The 19297-nt window shown below is 39.8% G+C and overlaps 1 protein-coding gene across 1 annotated transcript in view; it reads left to right on the forward strand.

Moving 5' to 3' along the window:
* Nucleotides 1–19297, forward strand: part of Rlf (RLF zinc finger) — a 55348-nt gene that overhangs the window by 20202 nt on the left and 15849 nt on the right. Inside the window, exons 4-5 of the mRNA XM_057784901.1 lie at nt 1202–1334; nt 7336–7538. Coding sequence (XP_057640884.1) covers nt 1202–1334; nt 7336–7538 — 336 coding nt within the window. The remainder of the gene's footprint in view (nt 1–1201; nt 1335–7335; nt 7539–19297) is intronic.

Here is a 19297-nt window from a genome sequence, read left to right on the forward strand (position 1 = left end):
CCTGGGTATCAGTGACAGCCTATCAGCTTTAGAGAGATGGCAGAAAGGAGAAGGTATTCAGATAATGTACATTTCAGTTGCTGTTTATCCCAGTGGTGAAATGTTTCCTGCCAGTGTGTTGTGGAAGAGAGTATAGGTCCAGTGACCTGACAGGAAATTGTGAAATTGTCTCCTAGATTCCTTGTCTTCACTGCAGAATAAATATCTGTCCTGTTTTCAGGAGAAAGGAGTCTGAAGATCTGTCAAGCCGTTAAAGGAAAATTTGCTGTGCTAAAATGCTATTAAACAATTACAGAATGAATATTGGTATTAGTGAACCATTATTACACACACACACACTTTTTTTTCCCCTGAGGTTTTGTGTAGCCAGGTTGACCTTGAACTCTTGATCTTCCTGCCTTTTCACTTCCTGGTTTTGGAATCTGTATCACTTACCAACTTGGATCTCTCTCTCTCTCTCTCTCTCTCTCTCTCTCTCTCTCTCTCTCTCTCTCTCTCTTTCTTTCTTTTTCTTTCTTTTTGAGACTGGATTTCACTATGTGTCCCTGGCTGGCCTAGAACTCCAAATGTTCCTGTCTCTGCCTCTCAAATTTGAGATTAAAGGTATCTGCTAACATACATAGTAACAATTTTTTTGAAATCCACTAATAACCAAGAGCTTATAACATTTTATATAAAGCTACTCTTTTTTTCAATAATAGATTAACAGAAATTCAAATAGTTGGAAATCAGGGCTGGGACTGAAGTTCAGCAGTAGGATGTTTATGTAACATGCACTATCACCCCCCAACCCCCGCCATTCACCAGTTATTGCCATACAGTAATAATTTTTGTTTGCAAGAGTATGCTTGTCTGTATGAATACTGAGCAGGCATTTAAATGAATGCTGTGTCAGTGGTCTTAAAAAAATTAAGTCTGCTACTGCCAAGATTATTGTCTGACCATCTTAATTACTAGGACGTTTCAGATATTCAGTTCAGACTTAAATTGTTTGTAATAAGAATTTTGCATGAGGGAACTTGACAAAAACATTTTAAATGTATTTTGGTTCAAAATATTCCAGTAGAAAAGTACAAACTTCCACAAACCCTCCCTTCATCTCTTTCTCTTAAACCCTTTTCAGTTTTTTGATACTTAACTAGATTGGGAAGGCAAAGCTTTGTTATTAGCTTCTCTTTTAAATATGTTGCTTTTATTTTAGGAGTCACATGATGCATTGTTGGAATTTGGGAATAATAATCTACAAATACTGGTTCATGTTACAAAAGAAGGAGTATGGAAAAACCCTGTTCTTCTTAAAATTCTCTCTCAACAGCCAGTAGAAACAGAGGAGGGTAAGTCTTAAAACTTTATTAACCGTATCAGGTTCTAAGAGAACTGAAATTGGTTATAGATTTGTTTGTTTGGTTGGTTGGTTGGTTCTGTATAGCTTTGGAGCCTGTTCTGGAACTAGCTCTTGTAGACCAGGCTGTCCTTGAACTCACAGAGATCCGCCTGCCTTTGCCTCCCAAGAGCTGCACTGCCTGGCGGATTTAAATTTTGTGCCTGGGGTGTTTTGTTTCGTTTCGTTTTGAGTAGTAAAAAAATAGTTACTAATAGTTGTGTGTGTTGTGTGGTGGCCCACACTGCAGTCCCCTCTCGAGATGGAGATTCTCTGTTAGATGGCACTGTGGAGACCAGCCTGTCACGATGAGAACCTGCCTCGAACAAAATAATGCTTCCTGTTGGATCCTTAATTTTCCCATAAGAATCCTTAGACTTGTGGTGTTGTGAGTGTGCCTTTGCACTTGTTTCCTGTTTCAGTCTGTCACATTGAGTAATGATGCTCATACACAGTTTCTGAGATTAAAAGGGAAGTGGATTTCTAGGGTAACAACATTTCAGAATATCCCAGTTAGCTAACATTGCATTAGGTGTGACTAGTGTGTTTGTATTGTTTAGGCCTTTTTATATAGTAAGAAATGTACATGAGGGTTTTTCCCGCTCTCTAAAATAGAGTTGGGTGGGTACACATGCTGTAGCCTGTGTGTGGAGTTCAGAGGACAGCTCTCTGGACTGGGTTCCTCCTTCCACCTTTTCACTCTGGGGGTCTTGCCTCAGTTTGCCAGGCCATCTTGCCAGCCCTAAGGTGTTCAGATTTTCTATTGGCCATGTGCTTTGATGACTTCTTTGGAAAAAATAATCTCCCTTTGTAAACGCAGACAAATGGAGACTAGCAAAACACGTTTAGTGTCAATAAGCTGTTAGAGGTCATACACTACTTAATGGTGGTATATATTCTAGAATGTTAAGTGTCCTCACGCTGTCACCATTCACAGTGGCCTGCTGCAGTCAAGACTGGGAGGAATTCTGAAGGGCTTAAGATTGGGGCTGACTGGCACAGTACAGCATTTTGTTTTACAATAAACTTTTTTTTTTTTTTGGCTTTTTGTTTTTGTTTTTCAAGACAAGGATTCTCTGTAGCTCTGGCTTTCCTGAAACTCACTCTGTAGATCAGGCTAGCCTCAAACTCAGAGATCCACCTGCCTATGGTTCCCAAGTGCTGGGATTAAAGGCATGCACCACCACTGTCCAGCAGCCTTGCGTTTTTGATCAGCCTCCCAATTGTTCAAATTACAAGCCTGTAGCACATTGCCTAGCTAAGAGCTCCTTTTATTTTGTTTCTTAAAGTTTCAGGGGGAGTTTTTTCTTTTGAAAAATTTACATATAGATGGATATGTGTGTGTGGGTGTGTGCATGTAAGTACAGTGCTCAAGGAGACCCGAGCCATTGGATTCACCCGGAGCTAGAGTTCCAGTTGTGAACCATCTGAAGTGAATTCTGGGAATCGGACTTTGGTCCTCCGGAAGAACAGGATGTGTGCTAGCCACTGAGCACCTCTCCAGCCTTAAGAACTGCTTTTAAATTAAACCTTAAATGTCATTGTTTTCAGATGATAAAGTATAGGTAGGTAAAGTATCACACTGTCAATAACTTTCTTTCTCCTCCTTGGCACCTGTGGCTAGGGAGTAAACCCAGGCCTTGCCCATAATTGACAAGTGCTCTACCTACTTACTAAGCTGCACTCCCAATCACACTTTTATTTTTCTGATTTTTTTTTTACTTACTAATTTATTTGTGTATATGTGTGCCACAGCATGTGTAGAGTTTTTGTTAAGTATTGAAACACATGATTCACACAGTCCTCATTTGTTATCACCAGGCATAAACCTAATATCTTGGACATAAAGGATAAATGCTTTACTGTTGAACTGCCTTTCCAGCCCCTGGATTTCCTTTCAGTAAATACATACATTGACAAGTAAATTTACTAAGAAATATGATAACTTTTTAAGAAAGGAAAAGAAGCTAGGCATGATGGAGCACACTAATCCCAGCATTAAAAGGCAGGGAGGAAGGTGGATAAACCTTTGCTTGAGACAGGCAGGGTTTGGTATTAAACTGAAAGAACAGTGGTGCTGGCTGGCCAGCAGAGCTCTGGAGATCTGCCCATCTCCAAACCTCAGTGGTAGGGTCACTAACACATGCCCACCTTCTATGTGAGCATGCCTGCAGAACAAGTGCTTTTGTCCAGTGAACATCTCCCCAACCCTTAAATGATATTTTTTATGATTTTTTTAAAAAAAAATTTCTATGTATTGTTTTGTCTGCATATATATCTGTGTGAGGGCACTAGAGTTATATGCAGTTGTGAGCTTCCATGGGAATTGAACCTGGGACTTCTGAAAGAGCATCTAGTGCACAGTGATAGAACTGCTTACGTAGCAAACTTGAAGCAGTAAACCTAGCCTCCCCCACCACCACCATACCACACACACAAGAGAAAGTTACAGTAATTGCTTAACCATTGTAATGAATTGAGTAGATCAATTTTTTCTCCTAGAAATAACAACAGTGATACTTAGAGGGCCTGCTCTGTGTTGATATCTCATCTATAGGCAGTTGAGAGCTCACACATGTCCAAGACCATGTAGTTAAAATTATTGAGGTAGGTTCAAACATCTTTAAAAGTATCTTTAAAAAGTGATTTTAAAGGTACCTGAATAAAGGTTAATTGCTGTGTTCATGGTGCTTAGTTCTGTAGAGAATACAGAAGTTAACCCAACATTGTATGGATCACATTGTATTTGGTAGCAGATCACAGATGCTGTCATGTTTGATTTTGTGCTGTTTCTTTATTTGTGCTACCCTTGTTTCATATATGAGTCTGTGATCCCCTTGAGGCAAATGAATTTTTACCAACATTTTGTAGATGAAAAGTTTGGACTTCAGAGTGGTCAGTGAATTTGTGTCAGAGTCAGGCTGAATTCTCAGATATTGATTTTAAAATCTACACTCTAACCCCCGCCCCTACATTACAGCCCCTTATTTTACATTTACAGGGAAGTCTTAGTGTACTAAGAGGTAGAAAGTAGTGTGCAAAATTAGCGGTGCTGTGGGCTTCAAGGTAACATTCCTGTTTTCAAGTGTGTTGCCTTCTATAAGATTCATAAGCTGTTCATAACCTGGGAAGGCAGATGGCACAGGGTCTGATGTTAGGTCAGAATGGGAGGAGACAGGGCAGTAATGAAAAGGGTTTTGAAGAACCACAAGGTCGGGACAAGTTACTCAGTGGTTCCCTGAGGAAAGGAGGACCACAGAAGAACGTTACATAGTTGTTTTGTTCTTTGAATAATTGATATAATATTACTGAAAATAATAAGGAACTAATGATGGGGAAGCTATGGTTATGAATTATTTTGTGGATTTTAATGACTATGACTCTAAAATAGAAAAGGCTGAAGGGTAAATGTGATCTTTTTCCTCCACGACTTTTGACTTGGACTGAATTTTATAGACTTTAAAACCAAAAACATATACTAAAATCCAAGTTCTGCCTGCTAAATCTAAAGTTTCCAGAATTGGAATTCTGAAGTAGTTTAATATAGGTACAAATTCTGGAGAATCGTTTGGCGTATGGGCCAGAACTGTTGAACAAAGCCTGCAACCTGGTAATTCCACTTTTTGGTCTTTGATTTATTTTTTTGTTTTGGTTTTGTTTGTTTGTTTTTTTAATACGCCCATTGGTGAAGTGACCTGTGCACATCTTTGTGAATTGTATCATTATTTTTTTTTTAAAGATTTTTATTTATTATGTATATAGGTTTCTTCCTTCATATATCCTGCAGTACAGAAGAGGACACCAGATCTTATTACAGATGGTTGTGAGCCACCATGTGGTTGCTGGGAATTGAACTCAGGACCTCTGGAAGAGCAGCCAGTGCTCTATTCCTCTGAGCCATCTCTCCAGCCACCGAATTGTATCATTATTGATGACTGCTAAAGATTAGAAACAACGTGTAAATGGAGCAGTTAGGGTCTTCAAGGTGAATTATAGTGAGGTTCTGTTCGGTTGATAACAATAGTAAGGCAATTCATTCTAAGGGTGGAAAAAGCTAGATCATAAACTTAGTTCATCAAAAAAGGGATCATTTCTGGAAGGTACAGAAAAAGTTGAAAAGAATTGTTTCTCTGGGAGGGAAACTAGAGCACTGATGTCAAAATAAGAGAATTTTGTTTGTTTCTTGCTTTAAAAAAATGAATTTTGCAGTTTGGAGAGATGGCTCAGTGGTTAAGCGCACTTGTTGCTCTCAAAGAGGACTTACTTAGATTTGCTTCCCAGCTTATACATGGTGGCTCACAACTCTAACTTTCAGATACTCATGGTATGTGTGTAAATATATAAATCTGAGACAGAGGCAACTGCATCTCTATGAGTGCAAGACCAGCTAGGTCTACATAGCAAGCTCCTGAGCCACCTGGGGCTGCATAATGAAGCCCTGTCTCAAAAAAAGAAAAAGAAAGAAAGAAAAGAAGAAAAAAGCTTTGCCCTATAGTGCATGAAGGCTTTCCCGGAAGTGTTGGCCTTGATTCGGCTCCCCTGCTAGTATTATACGCATGCACCACCATGCTTGGCTTGTACAATGATTTTAGCTGTGTGTGTATATACACATTGTTCATACATATATAGATAGTGAGTTTCCTTATTTTTAAATTACCTTTAAAAAGTAATTTAAAAACCAGGGGGACTTCAACAGAGGGGAGTTAGAAAAAAATTAAAAAATTATGGCACTCGCTTTTAATCTTAACAAAGGCAAGTGAATCTCTGAGCCCAGGGCCCAGGCTAGCCAGGGATATACAGTGAGACCTTGTATTAAAACAAAATATTTCTAAAGAGTCCCATCTTCAGACCTATTTAATCAGAATCTACATTTAAATAAGCTCCCTGGGTGTCTTAGAAAGCATTTTCAAGCCTGAGAAACAGTGTCTTGGATTAACCACCTAAAGCTGTCTTTTAGCTTGCTTGAATGTTGCATTTCAGCCTCTGTTCTTTAGGTGACACTAAGTAATGTCACAGACTTGTTGAGTGCTTCGTGAAGTTGAGGTCTTGGCTGAGCGCTGTAAGTTAGTGCTCCGAGCAGCATTTTCCAAAGTGTGTACTAAGCCAGGTATATGTATTTTACAAGAACTAATATTCACAAAAGGGTTCTCTGGTCAAATCAGCTTGGGAAACAATGGACTAAATACACATGAACAGTTTAGTCATTGCAGGACTGTTCAAAGATTTGACCAAGGAATCCTTTTTTTTTCTAGGACTATCTCTCAGGTCTTTTGTCGGTGGAACACACTTTGAGAAATGCCTGCTTTAGAGGAAACAGCACCACTGGCTTTGGAATCCTTGGCAAGTTACCTAACTTCTCTGAATGTTAATGTTTCTAACCTTAATCTGTGGACATTACTTGCCTTGGTGGTGGTGTGAAGAATAAATGAGGTATATGAGAACGTTTAGCTTAAAACTTGGCACCTCATACTCGTCCAGTTGGTAGTTGTTAATATTGTATAGGTCAGTTATTGCATTTTCTTGAATTTATTTACTCTTATGGTTGATTTTACTTTTCTTTACTGGACTTACCAGTAAGTGAGGGGGGAGATGATTAAATAATTTAAAAATATTGAAAGTTTAATTAATAAGTTTGTTTAGAATAAAACTAATTATAGAAATTGTTAGCTTTATTTTCCTCTTGCTTCTGTTAGAGGAGTCTAGAGACTAGAATAAATACTCATTTATAGCAACTCCCAGTTTAGTAACAGGCAAACTGAAGGTGGAGGCAGGCAGGAAGGAGAATCAGGAGTCAAAGGTCATCTTCAGCTGTGTAGTGAGCTTAAGGCCAGCCTGAGCTCCATGAGACTGTCTCAGAAGAAAAAAGACAAAAGCAACGAAGAAAGATGAGAGGTGTCATCACCACTCTGGCATGTGGTATATTGTCATACTATTGCATTTTTCCTTTCTTCTAGTTAACAAATTGATTGCACAAGAAGGACCTTCCTTTCTACAAATGCGAATCAAACATTTGTTGAAATCTAACTGCATCCCCCAAGCCACTGCTTTATCAAAACTGTGTGCAGAGTCTAAAGAACTTTCCCAGGTGTCATGTTTTCAGCAAGCCTATGTCACATGCTTATGTTCCATGCTTCCCAGCGAAGAGGCTATCCAGGAGGTGAGTACATTAGGTAACTCTTCAGTCTTGCTACAGATGCAAGGTTAAGTACAGACATTGCTTCATTTGTTTCCTCTTGTCAGAGTGAAAGCCAGGATTCATCTTTTAGGCTATGAAAATCATGCTTTAGCTATATGTTTAACTGTTCTTCAGATTAAATATGAAGTTAGTTATGAATGTTGGTGGTTTTCTATAGAAGGGAACTCAGAATGTACAAATGGTGTTTACAGATGTTTGATGGTCTATTCTGGAATCTTCAGATGTGAAAACAGCTTTTCTTCTTACAGTACTAATCTTACTGAATTTGGCAATTAATAAATAATAGGTCAAGAAATAATCCAAGGAGAGTGGGACTTAGTTTCAATTTAGCAGTTTGTGTGTTTACCTCTGTGACACACAAATGCAGAATTCTAAATTCAATTCTGTGAATTGTGCTTTAATAATAATTAACTGGTCAAATAGGATACCATGAAACATAATGTAAATATACATGGTTGAGTCTTTAAAAGCTATTTTATGTTGCATCATTTTTAATGAAATCTGAATCAGTTTCCTTACATAATTTGTAATTAGTTCTCTCCAAATTTTTAATAAATCACACAAAAAAAATTAGGAATGCTTAGGCTTTACTCCATCATCTGCCTTTACTCTGCTGCCAGTTCAAATTTGACCCATGAATTCTTACTTCTACACTGAAGCATCTTTCTTTGTTTATAATTGTGCATGTGTGATGTATTTTTGTGAGCATTTATGCCATGACACTCATGTGGGTGCCAATTTTGGCGTTCTTTCCTTCACCTGGGTTCCAGGGAGCTCAGATCATAGGATTGTGTGACAGGTGCCTTTCCCTGCTGAGCCAGCTGCCAGCCCTGCCCTAAAGTTTGTCTTCTTTCTTTCCTTTTTTTTTTTTTTCTTTTTTTTCTTTTTTTTTAATTTTATGTGCCTTGTTGTGAGGGTGTTTGGTCCCCTGGAAGTAGGGTTACAGACAGTTGTGGGTTGTCATGTGGATGCTCAGAATTGAACCCCAATCCTCTGGAAGAGCAGCCATTGTTCTTAACCTTTGAACCATCTCTCCAGCCCCTAAAGTTGCTTGATAAATGTAGGTATCTCAAAGATCAGATTCCCTAATAGTTCCTAAATTTTAAAATTTTACCTCTCTCCTGTTCTCTTCACTTCATTCTCTTTATTCTATGGACTTTGCCAGCACCAGCCAGAATGTATTGTTCACGTTTTCATCCTGCCTCATCCCCATCATAATCCTCTCCATACTCTGCTTCTTGGTAGTCAGTTGCTGTTTGTGGCATATACTCCTCATGTCCTCTGTTGTTCTTGTCCTTAATTGTGTCTGTTTGACTACCTTCAGTCTTTACCTCCTCTGTTAGATTTACCAGCATCCACAGGGTCAGCCAGGTTGAGAAAAGCCTGCCTCCTAATTCCCCTTTCCATCAGTTGTACTATATGTACCGTAGTCTGCTTACTACCTCACTGTCTTAGGAAATCTCTCTCTGAAACCTGTTGGAGAGGAGCTTCTTCTGTTCTGTAGAAACTGAGGTACTTTGAAGAGATTTTCTGTAAGCGCCTTCTGAATGTCTGTTCATCTCTGTGACTATGAATACGCACCTCTTTTATTATTAGAGATAGAATACTTCTTCGGACTAACTTCTTGTGTACCAGAGCTCATCCACTCTTCGCTGTCCTGGTGGATGATCCGATAGTTCTTCTCTATTCTATTAGAAATCTTTTGTGCCCACTTCCTCTTACAGTGACAATCTAATTTCTTGCCTGGCTTACTCAGCCTCATCCTAGCGAGAGGATAACAGGTATGTACCACTGTGGCTGGTTTTGTGGTACTCAGTACTAAACCAAAGGCTTCATGCTAGGCGACCATGATACAAACTGAACTACACGCTAAATCCCATCACCTTATATTTTCAGTGTGAATTCACTGTGGAATATTTTTCTCCTCTTGAGACATTCATGTTCATTCTTTCTCAGTCTCTTCACCCCCAGTCTCCCTGACTCAGTTTCATATAGCCTGGGTTGGCCTTGAACTCTTGGTCCTCCCGCCTCCAGCTTCAGTGCTAGGGTCACAGGCGTGTTCTACCAAACCCAGTTTTACTCAGTACTGATGGAGGTCAGACACAGGGCTTTGTATATGCTAGGCAAACACTCTACCAATTGAACTAGCTATATTCCCTAGTACCACCTCTCCCGCGCCTTGAACTTGTGATTCTCCTGCTACCCCATCCAGCTATGACTTTTCCATTTCCCTTTTTGAAACAGGATCTCTCTGTGTAGCCCCTGCCAGCTTGGAATTCAACAAAGATCCACCTGCCTCTGCCTCCCCAGTACTAGGATTAAAGACACGGGCTACCACTCCCAGCCCTGACTATGACAGTCTAATATGACATTTGAGTCCCAGCCAGTTACATCACTGAATGAATCAGTGGTGCTTTTTGAGGGTTTTCCCCTCACTAGTCTGTCTCCTTGACTTTGGTTTGTTTTGGTTTTCGTGACAGGGTTTCTCTAGCTTTGGAGCCTGTTCTGGAACTAGCTCTTGTAGACCAGGCTGACCTCGAACTCACAGAGATCCACCTGCCTCTGCCTCCCAAGTGCTGGGATCAAAGGTGTGCACTACCACCGCCTGGCTGTCCCCTTGACTTTTCCTCCTGGGGTTTTTACTTGTCTTCTTGAGGTCCATACACTTCAACTTCCTAACTCTTAGTGATTGTCCCTTCTCAGTTTGGCTGTGCTTTCCCTCGGTTAAGTGCTGCAGCACCCTTGTTGAGTCTTCTCTTTTTTCTGAACTTCTTTTATGGTCCCATATAGCCTAAAGGTTTTAGATACCAACTGTGATCTGAATCCCAAATGTCTTCATAGTCTTCTCTAAACCTAGCCCTCATTACCATTCCAGCTTATATAATTAGTGTCTCAAATCTAACATGCCCATAACTAAGTTTCTGATATTACTATTAGGACCTTGATTGCCTTTATGATTTTCTGAGCTTTAGTTTAGTTTGAGTTTTGAGACAGGTTATTACTGTTGCCCAGACTGGTCTTTGGAGCTCATTGTAGCTCATCCTGGCCACCAGTTCACAGTACTCTGGCCTCCACATCCCTAGTGAGGGGATTGCAGAGGCATGTCACCATAACTTGCCTTGAGCTTGCTTTTAAATCGGAAAAGGGAGAAAGTATATTTCAGTGTTAAGCATTTGCCTAATATTGACCAAGGCCTCTGGACTGATTCTCAATATAGCTAGAAGTAAACCAGTGAGTGAAGTCAGTTGTCTTTCATTTATATATGGAGGCTCTCCATATTGAAGGTGGAAAGACTCAATGAATACATGGCTCCTTGTAGATGAGGCATGCTATATACTTTATCAAATTTCACCTCTCTGACAAAACTCCCTTTTGTTGATAAGGAAAGGGAAGTTTCAATTAAGAAATATGTTGGAGGGCTGGAGAGATGGCTCAGCGGTTAAGAACACTGACTGTTCTTCCAGAGGACCTGAGTTCAATTCCCAGCAACCACATGGTGGCTCACAACCATCTGTAATGAGATCTGGCGCCCTCTGGCCTGCAGGCATCCATGGAGGCAGAATGTTGTATACATAATAAATAAATAAAATCTTTAAAAAAAAAAAATAAAAAAAAAATAAAAAAATAAAAAATAAAAAAAAAAAAGAAATATGTTGGATACTGTAAAGTTAAACTAGTTAATAATGCTGGAGTTTAAACCAAGTTAGGGGTTCTGTTAGTAGTACTATATTGAAAATATAAGGTGATGGGACTTAGCGTGTAGTTCAGTTTGTATCATGTTCGCCTAGCGTGAAGCCTTTGGTTTAGTACTGAGTACCACAAAACCAGCCATAGTGGTACATACCTGTTATCCTCTCGCTAGGGTGAGGCTGAGGCAGAAAGATAGATTTAAGATCATTCTCTTCTTCAGCAGGTTTGAGGACAGCTTGGTATGCATGAGAGCCTGTATAATAGTAATAATACAATAATAATATATTTATTGATCTTGTTGATCTATATCTGATGGTTCATTTCAGATAACATGTGGGGAATTGGAGAGGCAAGGATGAATATCCGAAATTCTGAACTGTTGTGTGCAGTTTCACTCATGGCCTCTGCATTTTATTATGCAGAAGTAGCCAGAAAAATTTCTTTAGCATTTAGGTAAGGCAATTTTCTGTTTAGAACCATCCAATAATTTTCCATTTTCCTCATAATAAATCCAGAAACCTTTATTCTATTTGATGGCCATGGTCTATTTTTCTGACTATCTTGCACAACTTAATGCTCACTGATCTTAAGCTACCTTGTCTCTCCAGTTTAAAAGCAAGCCAATGTCATCTTGCCATAGAGCTTGCAAGTCACCCTGCATGGTTTACCTTCTTGTCCCATATTACCCATTACAGTGCTATGTGAGGCAATGCCCAAGAGACTGCTTAGATGGTCCACCAGATGGCTGGTGGGCAGAGGCACTTGCCTACCCAATACTGTGGTGGGAAGAGAGAACCAACTCATAAAAGTTGTCTTCTGATCTCCACATGTGCTCCAGGCTGCATACACACAAATTACAAAGAAATTTTAAATAAAGTTAGTACCCCATATTCCCTCTTCTATTCTATTTTCAGTAAATACCTGCTATAATGCATGCTGTCAAACCAGCTTCTCTTTGTTTGACTCCTGTTCCAGTGTCTGGGTCAGTAGTTATCTGAAGTGGCTAAACTGTCCTGGGACTTGTAATCCAAGACCCATTTCTGTTTCCTGGCTGTCCAGAACTGAATAATCAGTCACACAGAAACTGTATTAATTACTACACTGTTTGGCCAGTGGCTTAGGCACATTCCTAGCTAACTCTTACATCTTAAATTAACGTATTTCTATTAATCTGCATATCACCACGAGGCTGTGGCTTACTGGTAATGTTCTGGCATATTTCTCCTTCAGTAGCTACTCTCTATCTCTGCTCACATTTCCCGCCTGTCTTTACTCTGCTAAGCCATTGGCCAAAACAGCTTTATTCACCAACCTATAAAAGCAACACATCCCACATCATCTCGTGGTTCGTTATGTCTTGCCTCTTGAGCAGCTACATGGTGTCTGCCTGACTCTGCCTTCTTTCCTCCTCTATCTCTGCTTGGATTTCCCATCTTGTTATATTCTGCCCTGCCATAGGCCAAAGCAGCTTCTTTATTAAACAATGGTAATAAAACATTTTCCTAGCATACAGAGGGAACTCACAACATCAGTGACTCGTGTCTTATGGCCCTTTTGGGAGAAGCTTGTCAACCACGTTGTTGAAATTTAAAGTGTTTCTTACAGGACTGACTCCCATAGCCTGTCCTTCCATCCTGACTTCCATCAACCTTCCTACCGACTTCCTGGTCTTTGTTGTTACTGTTAGCATTTACATGCTCTTTATCCTGGGATGTTGCTTAGCAATATCCCAGTGGGGGCAGTGTAACCTATTAACATATTTCATAGTCTCTTATATCTGGGAAGATTGTCTGGTGTGTAGTATGTGGATAGTGAGTGTGTTGGTCATCATTATTTTGAGCTGTGGTTCCCTAGACTGTCCCAGATAGCATACAAACATGTAACAGCTGTTTGGTGCTGTGGGCACCTGAATATAGTTTTCCAAAATGAAGATTGTCTCAATGACTTTTTACATGATTTAATTAATTGGGCATTATGGTCATAAAGAAATCAAAGGCCTAACTACTTCAACACCATCTGTCTTTTCATACTTCCCACTACAACTTTTAAGGTGCTGACTTTTTTTAAGTGCTGTGTTGTATGGGTCTCCCTGCCCCCCAGTCTTTAAAATGTTTTTGAAGAATGTATTTGTCCGTGAGCGCGCACACGTGTGTGCACATGTGTGTGTGTGTGTGCGTGCATGCATGCGTGCATGAACTTACACATTTGAGCATGACCAGCCAATATAGCCTAATTGGTGAGTTACTGAGCCATAAGAGACCCAGTCTCAAAAGAGGTTGGTCGTGCTAATGAGGATGGCACCCAAAGTTGTTCTCCGACCTGTACATGAACACATTTAAAAGAATCAATTCTGACATACCATAGACACTACAAATATAGACTCTATATAATAAGAATTCTTTGGATCTAGCATGCAGTACTATTAAGAAGACAAGATGCCAGTTTGGGCTATATAACAAGAAACTGTCTTAAGGAAATAGAGGAAAGGGTAATATTGCCATATACATAGAGATAATTGACCTCGTCTGAGTTCGTCTGCATTTTTTTTTAAACATACAATTGTTTGAGTGTGTGTTTGTGTGTGTGTGTGTGTTTGTTTACACTATTGGATAAGTTCAGGACCTGATATTAACTGGAATATTTTGTGTTCAGGAAGCATAAAATTAAGAAACAGCCATTAATCTCTATATTTGAAACTTGCCAGAAGAACTCAGAAACGGTAGCAAAAAGTCTAACTTGGATTTGATTTCTCCTCATTCTATAACATTTCTTTAACCTTGATCATAATTTAAACCTACTTTGATTCTAGTATTGTATTAAGCATTGGCAAATGCAGAAGAGGATATAGCATGTTTGCCAGTTGCTAACTATTAGGCCACTGCTGTGCTCAGAACAAAAGGAGGTGTGGAAACTATCCATGTAAATTCCATTTAAGAACTCCTCTAACAAAACTGCTGCCCGAGTCGGGCCTTGGAGTAAGGGTAGATTGGTGGATAACTGTGTTAAGAACAACTGGCTGGTACTAAGACATAGCAATTAACTTGTGCTTTCAGGAACTCACTAGAAAACACCTGTGTAAGCCAGAGCATGTGTGCTAAGGTCTTGTGGGAAATAAGATCTGTTGGTTTGGGGAAAGCAGGTCTTCAGAAATTAATGGCTTAAGCTTAGGTTGGATGAGGTTTAAACAAGTTATGGTAGCTATCATAATATTTTAGGGGAAGTTTACTGAAAGTATTGGGGTTATGACAAGAGATTGTGAAAAACAACAGCACTCACAGGGCATAAATAGGGGGTAATATACAGATATGACTTCAAGATACTCAGAATAATAGTACGTGGTAGAGCACACCTATAATCCTAGCACTCTGGAGTTTGAGACCAGTGTGGCCTTCTTAAAGAGACACCCTCCTTAGATTAGGGATACAACTGGGGAAGTGATTTCATTTGGTGAAGTGCTGAGGATGTGAATTCAGTCTTCAAAACACAGTTTTTGTTTTTTAAATGTTTGTCTTAGGATTTTTTTTGCTGTTTAAAGACACCTTGGCAACTCTTAATAAAGAAAACATTTAATTGGGCTGGCTTATAGTTTCAGAGGGTTAGTCCGTGTCATCATTGTGGGAAACATGGTAACACACAGCAGACATGGTGCTGGAGGAGCCAAGTCTTCTACATCTGGGTCCACAAGTAACAGGAAGAGAGGGAGACACTGGGCCTGGATTGAGTATCTGAAACCCCAAAGCCCAATGGCACACTTCCTCCAACAAGGCCACACCTCATAATAGTGTCACTACCCACCACATGGATGTTAGTGCAAACTTAGAATCCTTGCACTGAGGAAGTGGAGATAGGTGGACTCCTGGAGTTTGTTGGTCAGCCAGGGCAAGTCCCAGGCCAGGCTAGAACCAGTCACAGAAAAAAGGTGGTACTTGATGAGTGAATGACACTGGAAGATTGTTCTCTAGCCTTCCGTATGCCTGCATATACCCAAAAGAGGCACATAAAGCTTGAGATGTGAGGGTGCTGGCCCTGTGCTGCTGAGATGACAGAGGAGTGGAGAGCCAGGAAGGTCCAGGAAGAGTCAGAGCTGTGGTGGCTGTTGTAATGATGCCGCAGTTGAACCTTGTAGCTGTCAGCTTCGTTTGATCTGTGATTTTTCCTAGTTTACTAATAACAAATTAAGGAACTAGGTTATAACTGCTATGCTAAGCTCCTCAAACCAAATAAGTAAATGGGATTTTTCCTGGAATTACTTAATTGGTTCCTTTTGCTAGTTGCTGAGTTTGCCGGGAACTGCTGTGGGAAATGGGTTTGCTGCTGCTCTGCAGTGTATCTGGATTGGCAGACTGCTTGATGAGAGGATATGTATGGAAAATGTGTCATTAGGCAGTTTCATCTCTGTGCCAGCATTGCAGTGTAGTTACATAATCGGGACAGCATTAGCCTCCTACCCACCCACATAGGCTATTTAGCAGACACTATCATATGCAGTCTGATTAAACTTTATATGGCATGTGAGTGTATCTGTTTTGTGTTTGCTTACCTCAGATAGCGTTGAACATTCTGTGTAATCTAGGCTGACTTCAAACTCTCATTTCTCGGCCTCCTAAATACAATTACTATAGGCATGTACCAACATTTCCACCTCAGTTTTTGAGTTTTTTTGATGTAGTTACTCTTAGCTCTTGCCTGTCTCTAGCTGCTTTTGTGCTACAGTGGTAGGATGCTTACAGTAGAAACTTGTTGGCTAAAGGCTGCAATTATTGTTTGTCCCCCTTTTCCAAAAACATTTTTAGACCCTTAAAATACTGATATTTGTCACCACCATCAGATGACAGTCTCCATGACTACAATTAGTCCTCTATACTCTACCAGTGATGAAATTGAAGCCAATGTGGTAATGTCCCCAAAGCCCTACAGGTATTATGCTAATGATGGTCTGAAGTCAAACTAAAAGGTAGTTCAGCTGGCTCCTTGGTGATTTTTTTTCTACTGTGTGATATATATTCAATAGGTAGATAGAGAATGGCAGTGTCTCTCCCTGCCCCTCTTTAACATTGAGAATTGGATCCAAGGGTTTCATACATACTAAGCAAATATGCAGATAAGTAGTTTTAAGTATTTCTTGTAATGTTGACTAATTTGTTAAATTTATTGTCACACAAAATTATTTTTAAAAAAGCTCTGATTTTTATCTAGTGATGCCTTAATTTGCAGTCAACAGTAGAATTATAAAGAGCCTTTAGTTTGGAAACTAATGATGACTTGCTGCATGTTCAGTAATTGATGATTTTAGTCAGCATATGTTCTAATACAGCATAGTTTTTACTTTTTCAGCTTTCAGGAGAAGAGTTAAATTAACCTGAGCAACAGCTGGGAATAAAAGTTCTTTGTATGTTGGCACCTGTGGGTATCCTAGTAATGGGTGTGTGTAATGAGAAACCTCTGCTGGGGACCATTTTGCCAAACACAATTAAGATTAATTGACTGAGTTATGTGAAAGCCAAAATTCATTGCTGGTGCATAGTTAGGCAAATTAGGAACTGAAGATTTAAAATACAGAATACTTTGGAATCTGGAGTTCAAGGTTGAAACCATTTGTATAGAATTAAATGAGTTGTCGTCATTGGTACTAATGAAAATGGTTTTTAGATTTTTTATGTATATTTTTAAATGAGTGCTGTGCCTGCATGCATGTATGTGTACCACATGCATGTCAGTGTTCGTGGAGGTCAGAAAAGACTGTCACACTCTGGAACTGGAGTTAACAATGATTGTGAGCCACCATGTGGGTACTGGGAGATGAACTTGGGTATTCTGAAAGAGCAGCTTATGCTCTCAACTGCTGGTATATCTCTCCAGTCCCTAACTAAAATTTATTAGATTACATGTATTTACTTATTCATTTATTTGTGTGTGTGTGTGCACGCACGCGCGTGTGCACATATGCATTTGTATGTCTGGCATGTTCCTTGGTATGCAGTGTAGAGGTCAGAAGACAACTTTGGGAGCCCATTTTCTCATTCCACCATTTGTGTGTGAATGGATTTTTCAATGAAAGTAGCAAAGGTCAAGTCTATCTTTCTATATTTTTTTCATTATTAAAAGGGCAAATCGTTGCAAGGACAATGTTTCAAATGTGAAATGCTTATATTACTTTTAAAGAAACAGAAGCCCTACCAACAGAGGTCCTGGGAAAATTAGTAGCTCAGTGTCGATCTGTAAATTAACTGCCTATTTCCTGAGTGTTGTGGTTGGTAGGCACAGTAGCAGTTACTTACCTCTTCTCTTGATGGAGACAAGGAAATGTAAACAGGGTCTAACTAACTCTATTGGGAATTGGCACCATCACTAGTATAAATGATAAACAGCAAATACTTTAAACGGGACCCAGTGGGAATTCAGTTTGGGAGTAGAAAAGTAAACAGGAGAATAGAAATTCTAGGTATAGCTTTAGATTAAATATAAATTAAAACAAAAACAGAACAAGGAGTTGATAGAAAATGTTTAAAAATATGTATGTGTGTCTATAAAATTCTGTTTAATTTTTTTGAGACAAGGTCTTAACTATGTCACCGTGGCTGGCTTTAAAAGCTGTATAGATCAGGCTGGCCTTGAACTCATAGAGAGCCAACTGATCAGATTAAAGGCATGAACCACCACTACTCCTAACTTTAAAATTACAGTCTTTTTGGGATTTCCCCTTCTCTGCCTCCCAAGTGCTGGGATTAAAGGTTTGCTCCACCACTTCCCAGCTAAAATTGCAATCTTAATACTTATATATTTTTTCCATATGGTCATATGAGGAAATAAATATACTCAAGAAATACACTAAGATAAAAAAGTTGTGAAGAATTGAAGACTTACCTATTTAATGTTTTATAAGTAGAGTTTCTCTAAATAGTTTTTAACCCAGGGCCTCGTGCCTGATAGGTAATTGAGCTACCATGGGGCTGTATCCCCAGCCCTAAGCAGTTTTGAAGAGGTGTTTTCCTAGGGCTTAATACAAGTCTGTACTTCACTTCTAGGCTCACTTCTGTGGGTTGTCTTCTACAGCTGTTCTTTCATTGGACTGGAGGATTCACTGCAGAGCCAAACATAATATTTGAGAATCCACCTAGGGGGCTGGAGAGATGGCTCAGTGGTTAAGAGCCTGCTCTTCTGAAGGTCCTGAGTTCAGTTCCCTGCAACCACATGGTGGCTCACAACCATCTGTAATGAGATCTATTGCCCTCTTACGGCCTGCAGGCATACATGCAGACAGAATACCGAGAATACTGTATACATAATGGATGGATGGATGGATAGATAGATTTATTTTAAAGAAAAGATTCCACCTAGATGGTTCATGCAGATAATCCCAGTATTTGGGAAGCTGAAGGGTTAGGATTGCTGTTTATTCAAGTTAGCCTGGGCTACATAGTGAATTCTGGGCCAACCTGGGCTACAGGTTGTATCAAAAATAAAAAAGCTTTTAAAAAGAAGGTTGTAGAAACAACTGAATTGGTAAAGTGCTTGCCGTACAAGAATGAAAACCATTTGGAACCCAGAACCCATTTAAAAAACAAACAACTCTTAGGACTGGGGGGTGGGGGTGGGGGGGGAGGGGAGGAGGTGGAAATTTTTAATAAATAAATTAATTGATTAAAAAAACAAGCATGGTGGCATAATCTTGTAATCCCAGCTTGTTGGCCATGTGAGATTTAGGGGCAAAAGTCTGAATTGGTACCTCTCTTGGAGCAAAGCTGGGTGTGGTTGGTGGTGCACGCCTTTAAACCTAGCACTTTGTGAGGCAGAAACTGGTGGCTCTGTGTGGATTCAAGCCTGCCAAAGCTGCATGATGAGACCCTATCAAAAAACAAACATGAAAACAGATGGGGGGGAATTGAAGGTGAGAATGAAGAAGACTAACTTTTTCAGAGGGCCAGCAAGATAGCTCAACACATGGAGATACGTGTGTGCAGGCCTGACAACCTGAGTATGATCCTGGGTCCCACAAGTTAGTGGAGGGGAACATGCTCCGGAGAGTTGTC

The sequence above is a fragment of the Chionomys nivalis genome, chromosome 11 (genome assembly GCF_950005125.1).
Source record: "Chionomys nivalis chromosome 11, mChiNiv1.1, whole genome shotgun sequence".
NCBI classification, from domain to species: Eukaryota; Metazoa; Chordata; class Mammalia; order Rodentia; family Cricetidae; genus Chionomys; species Chionomys nivalis.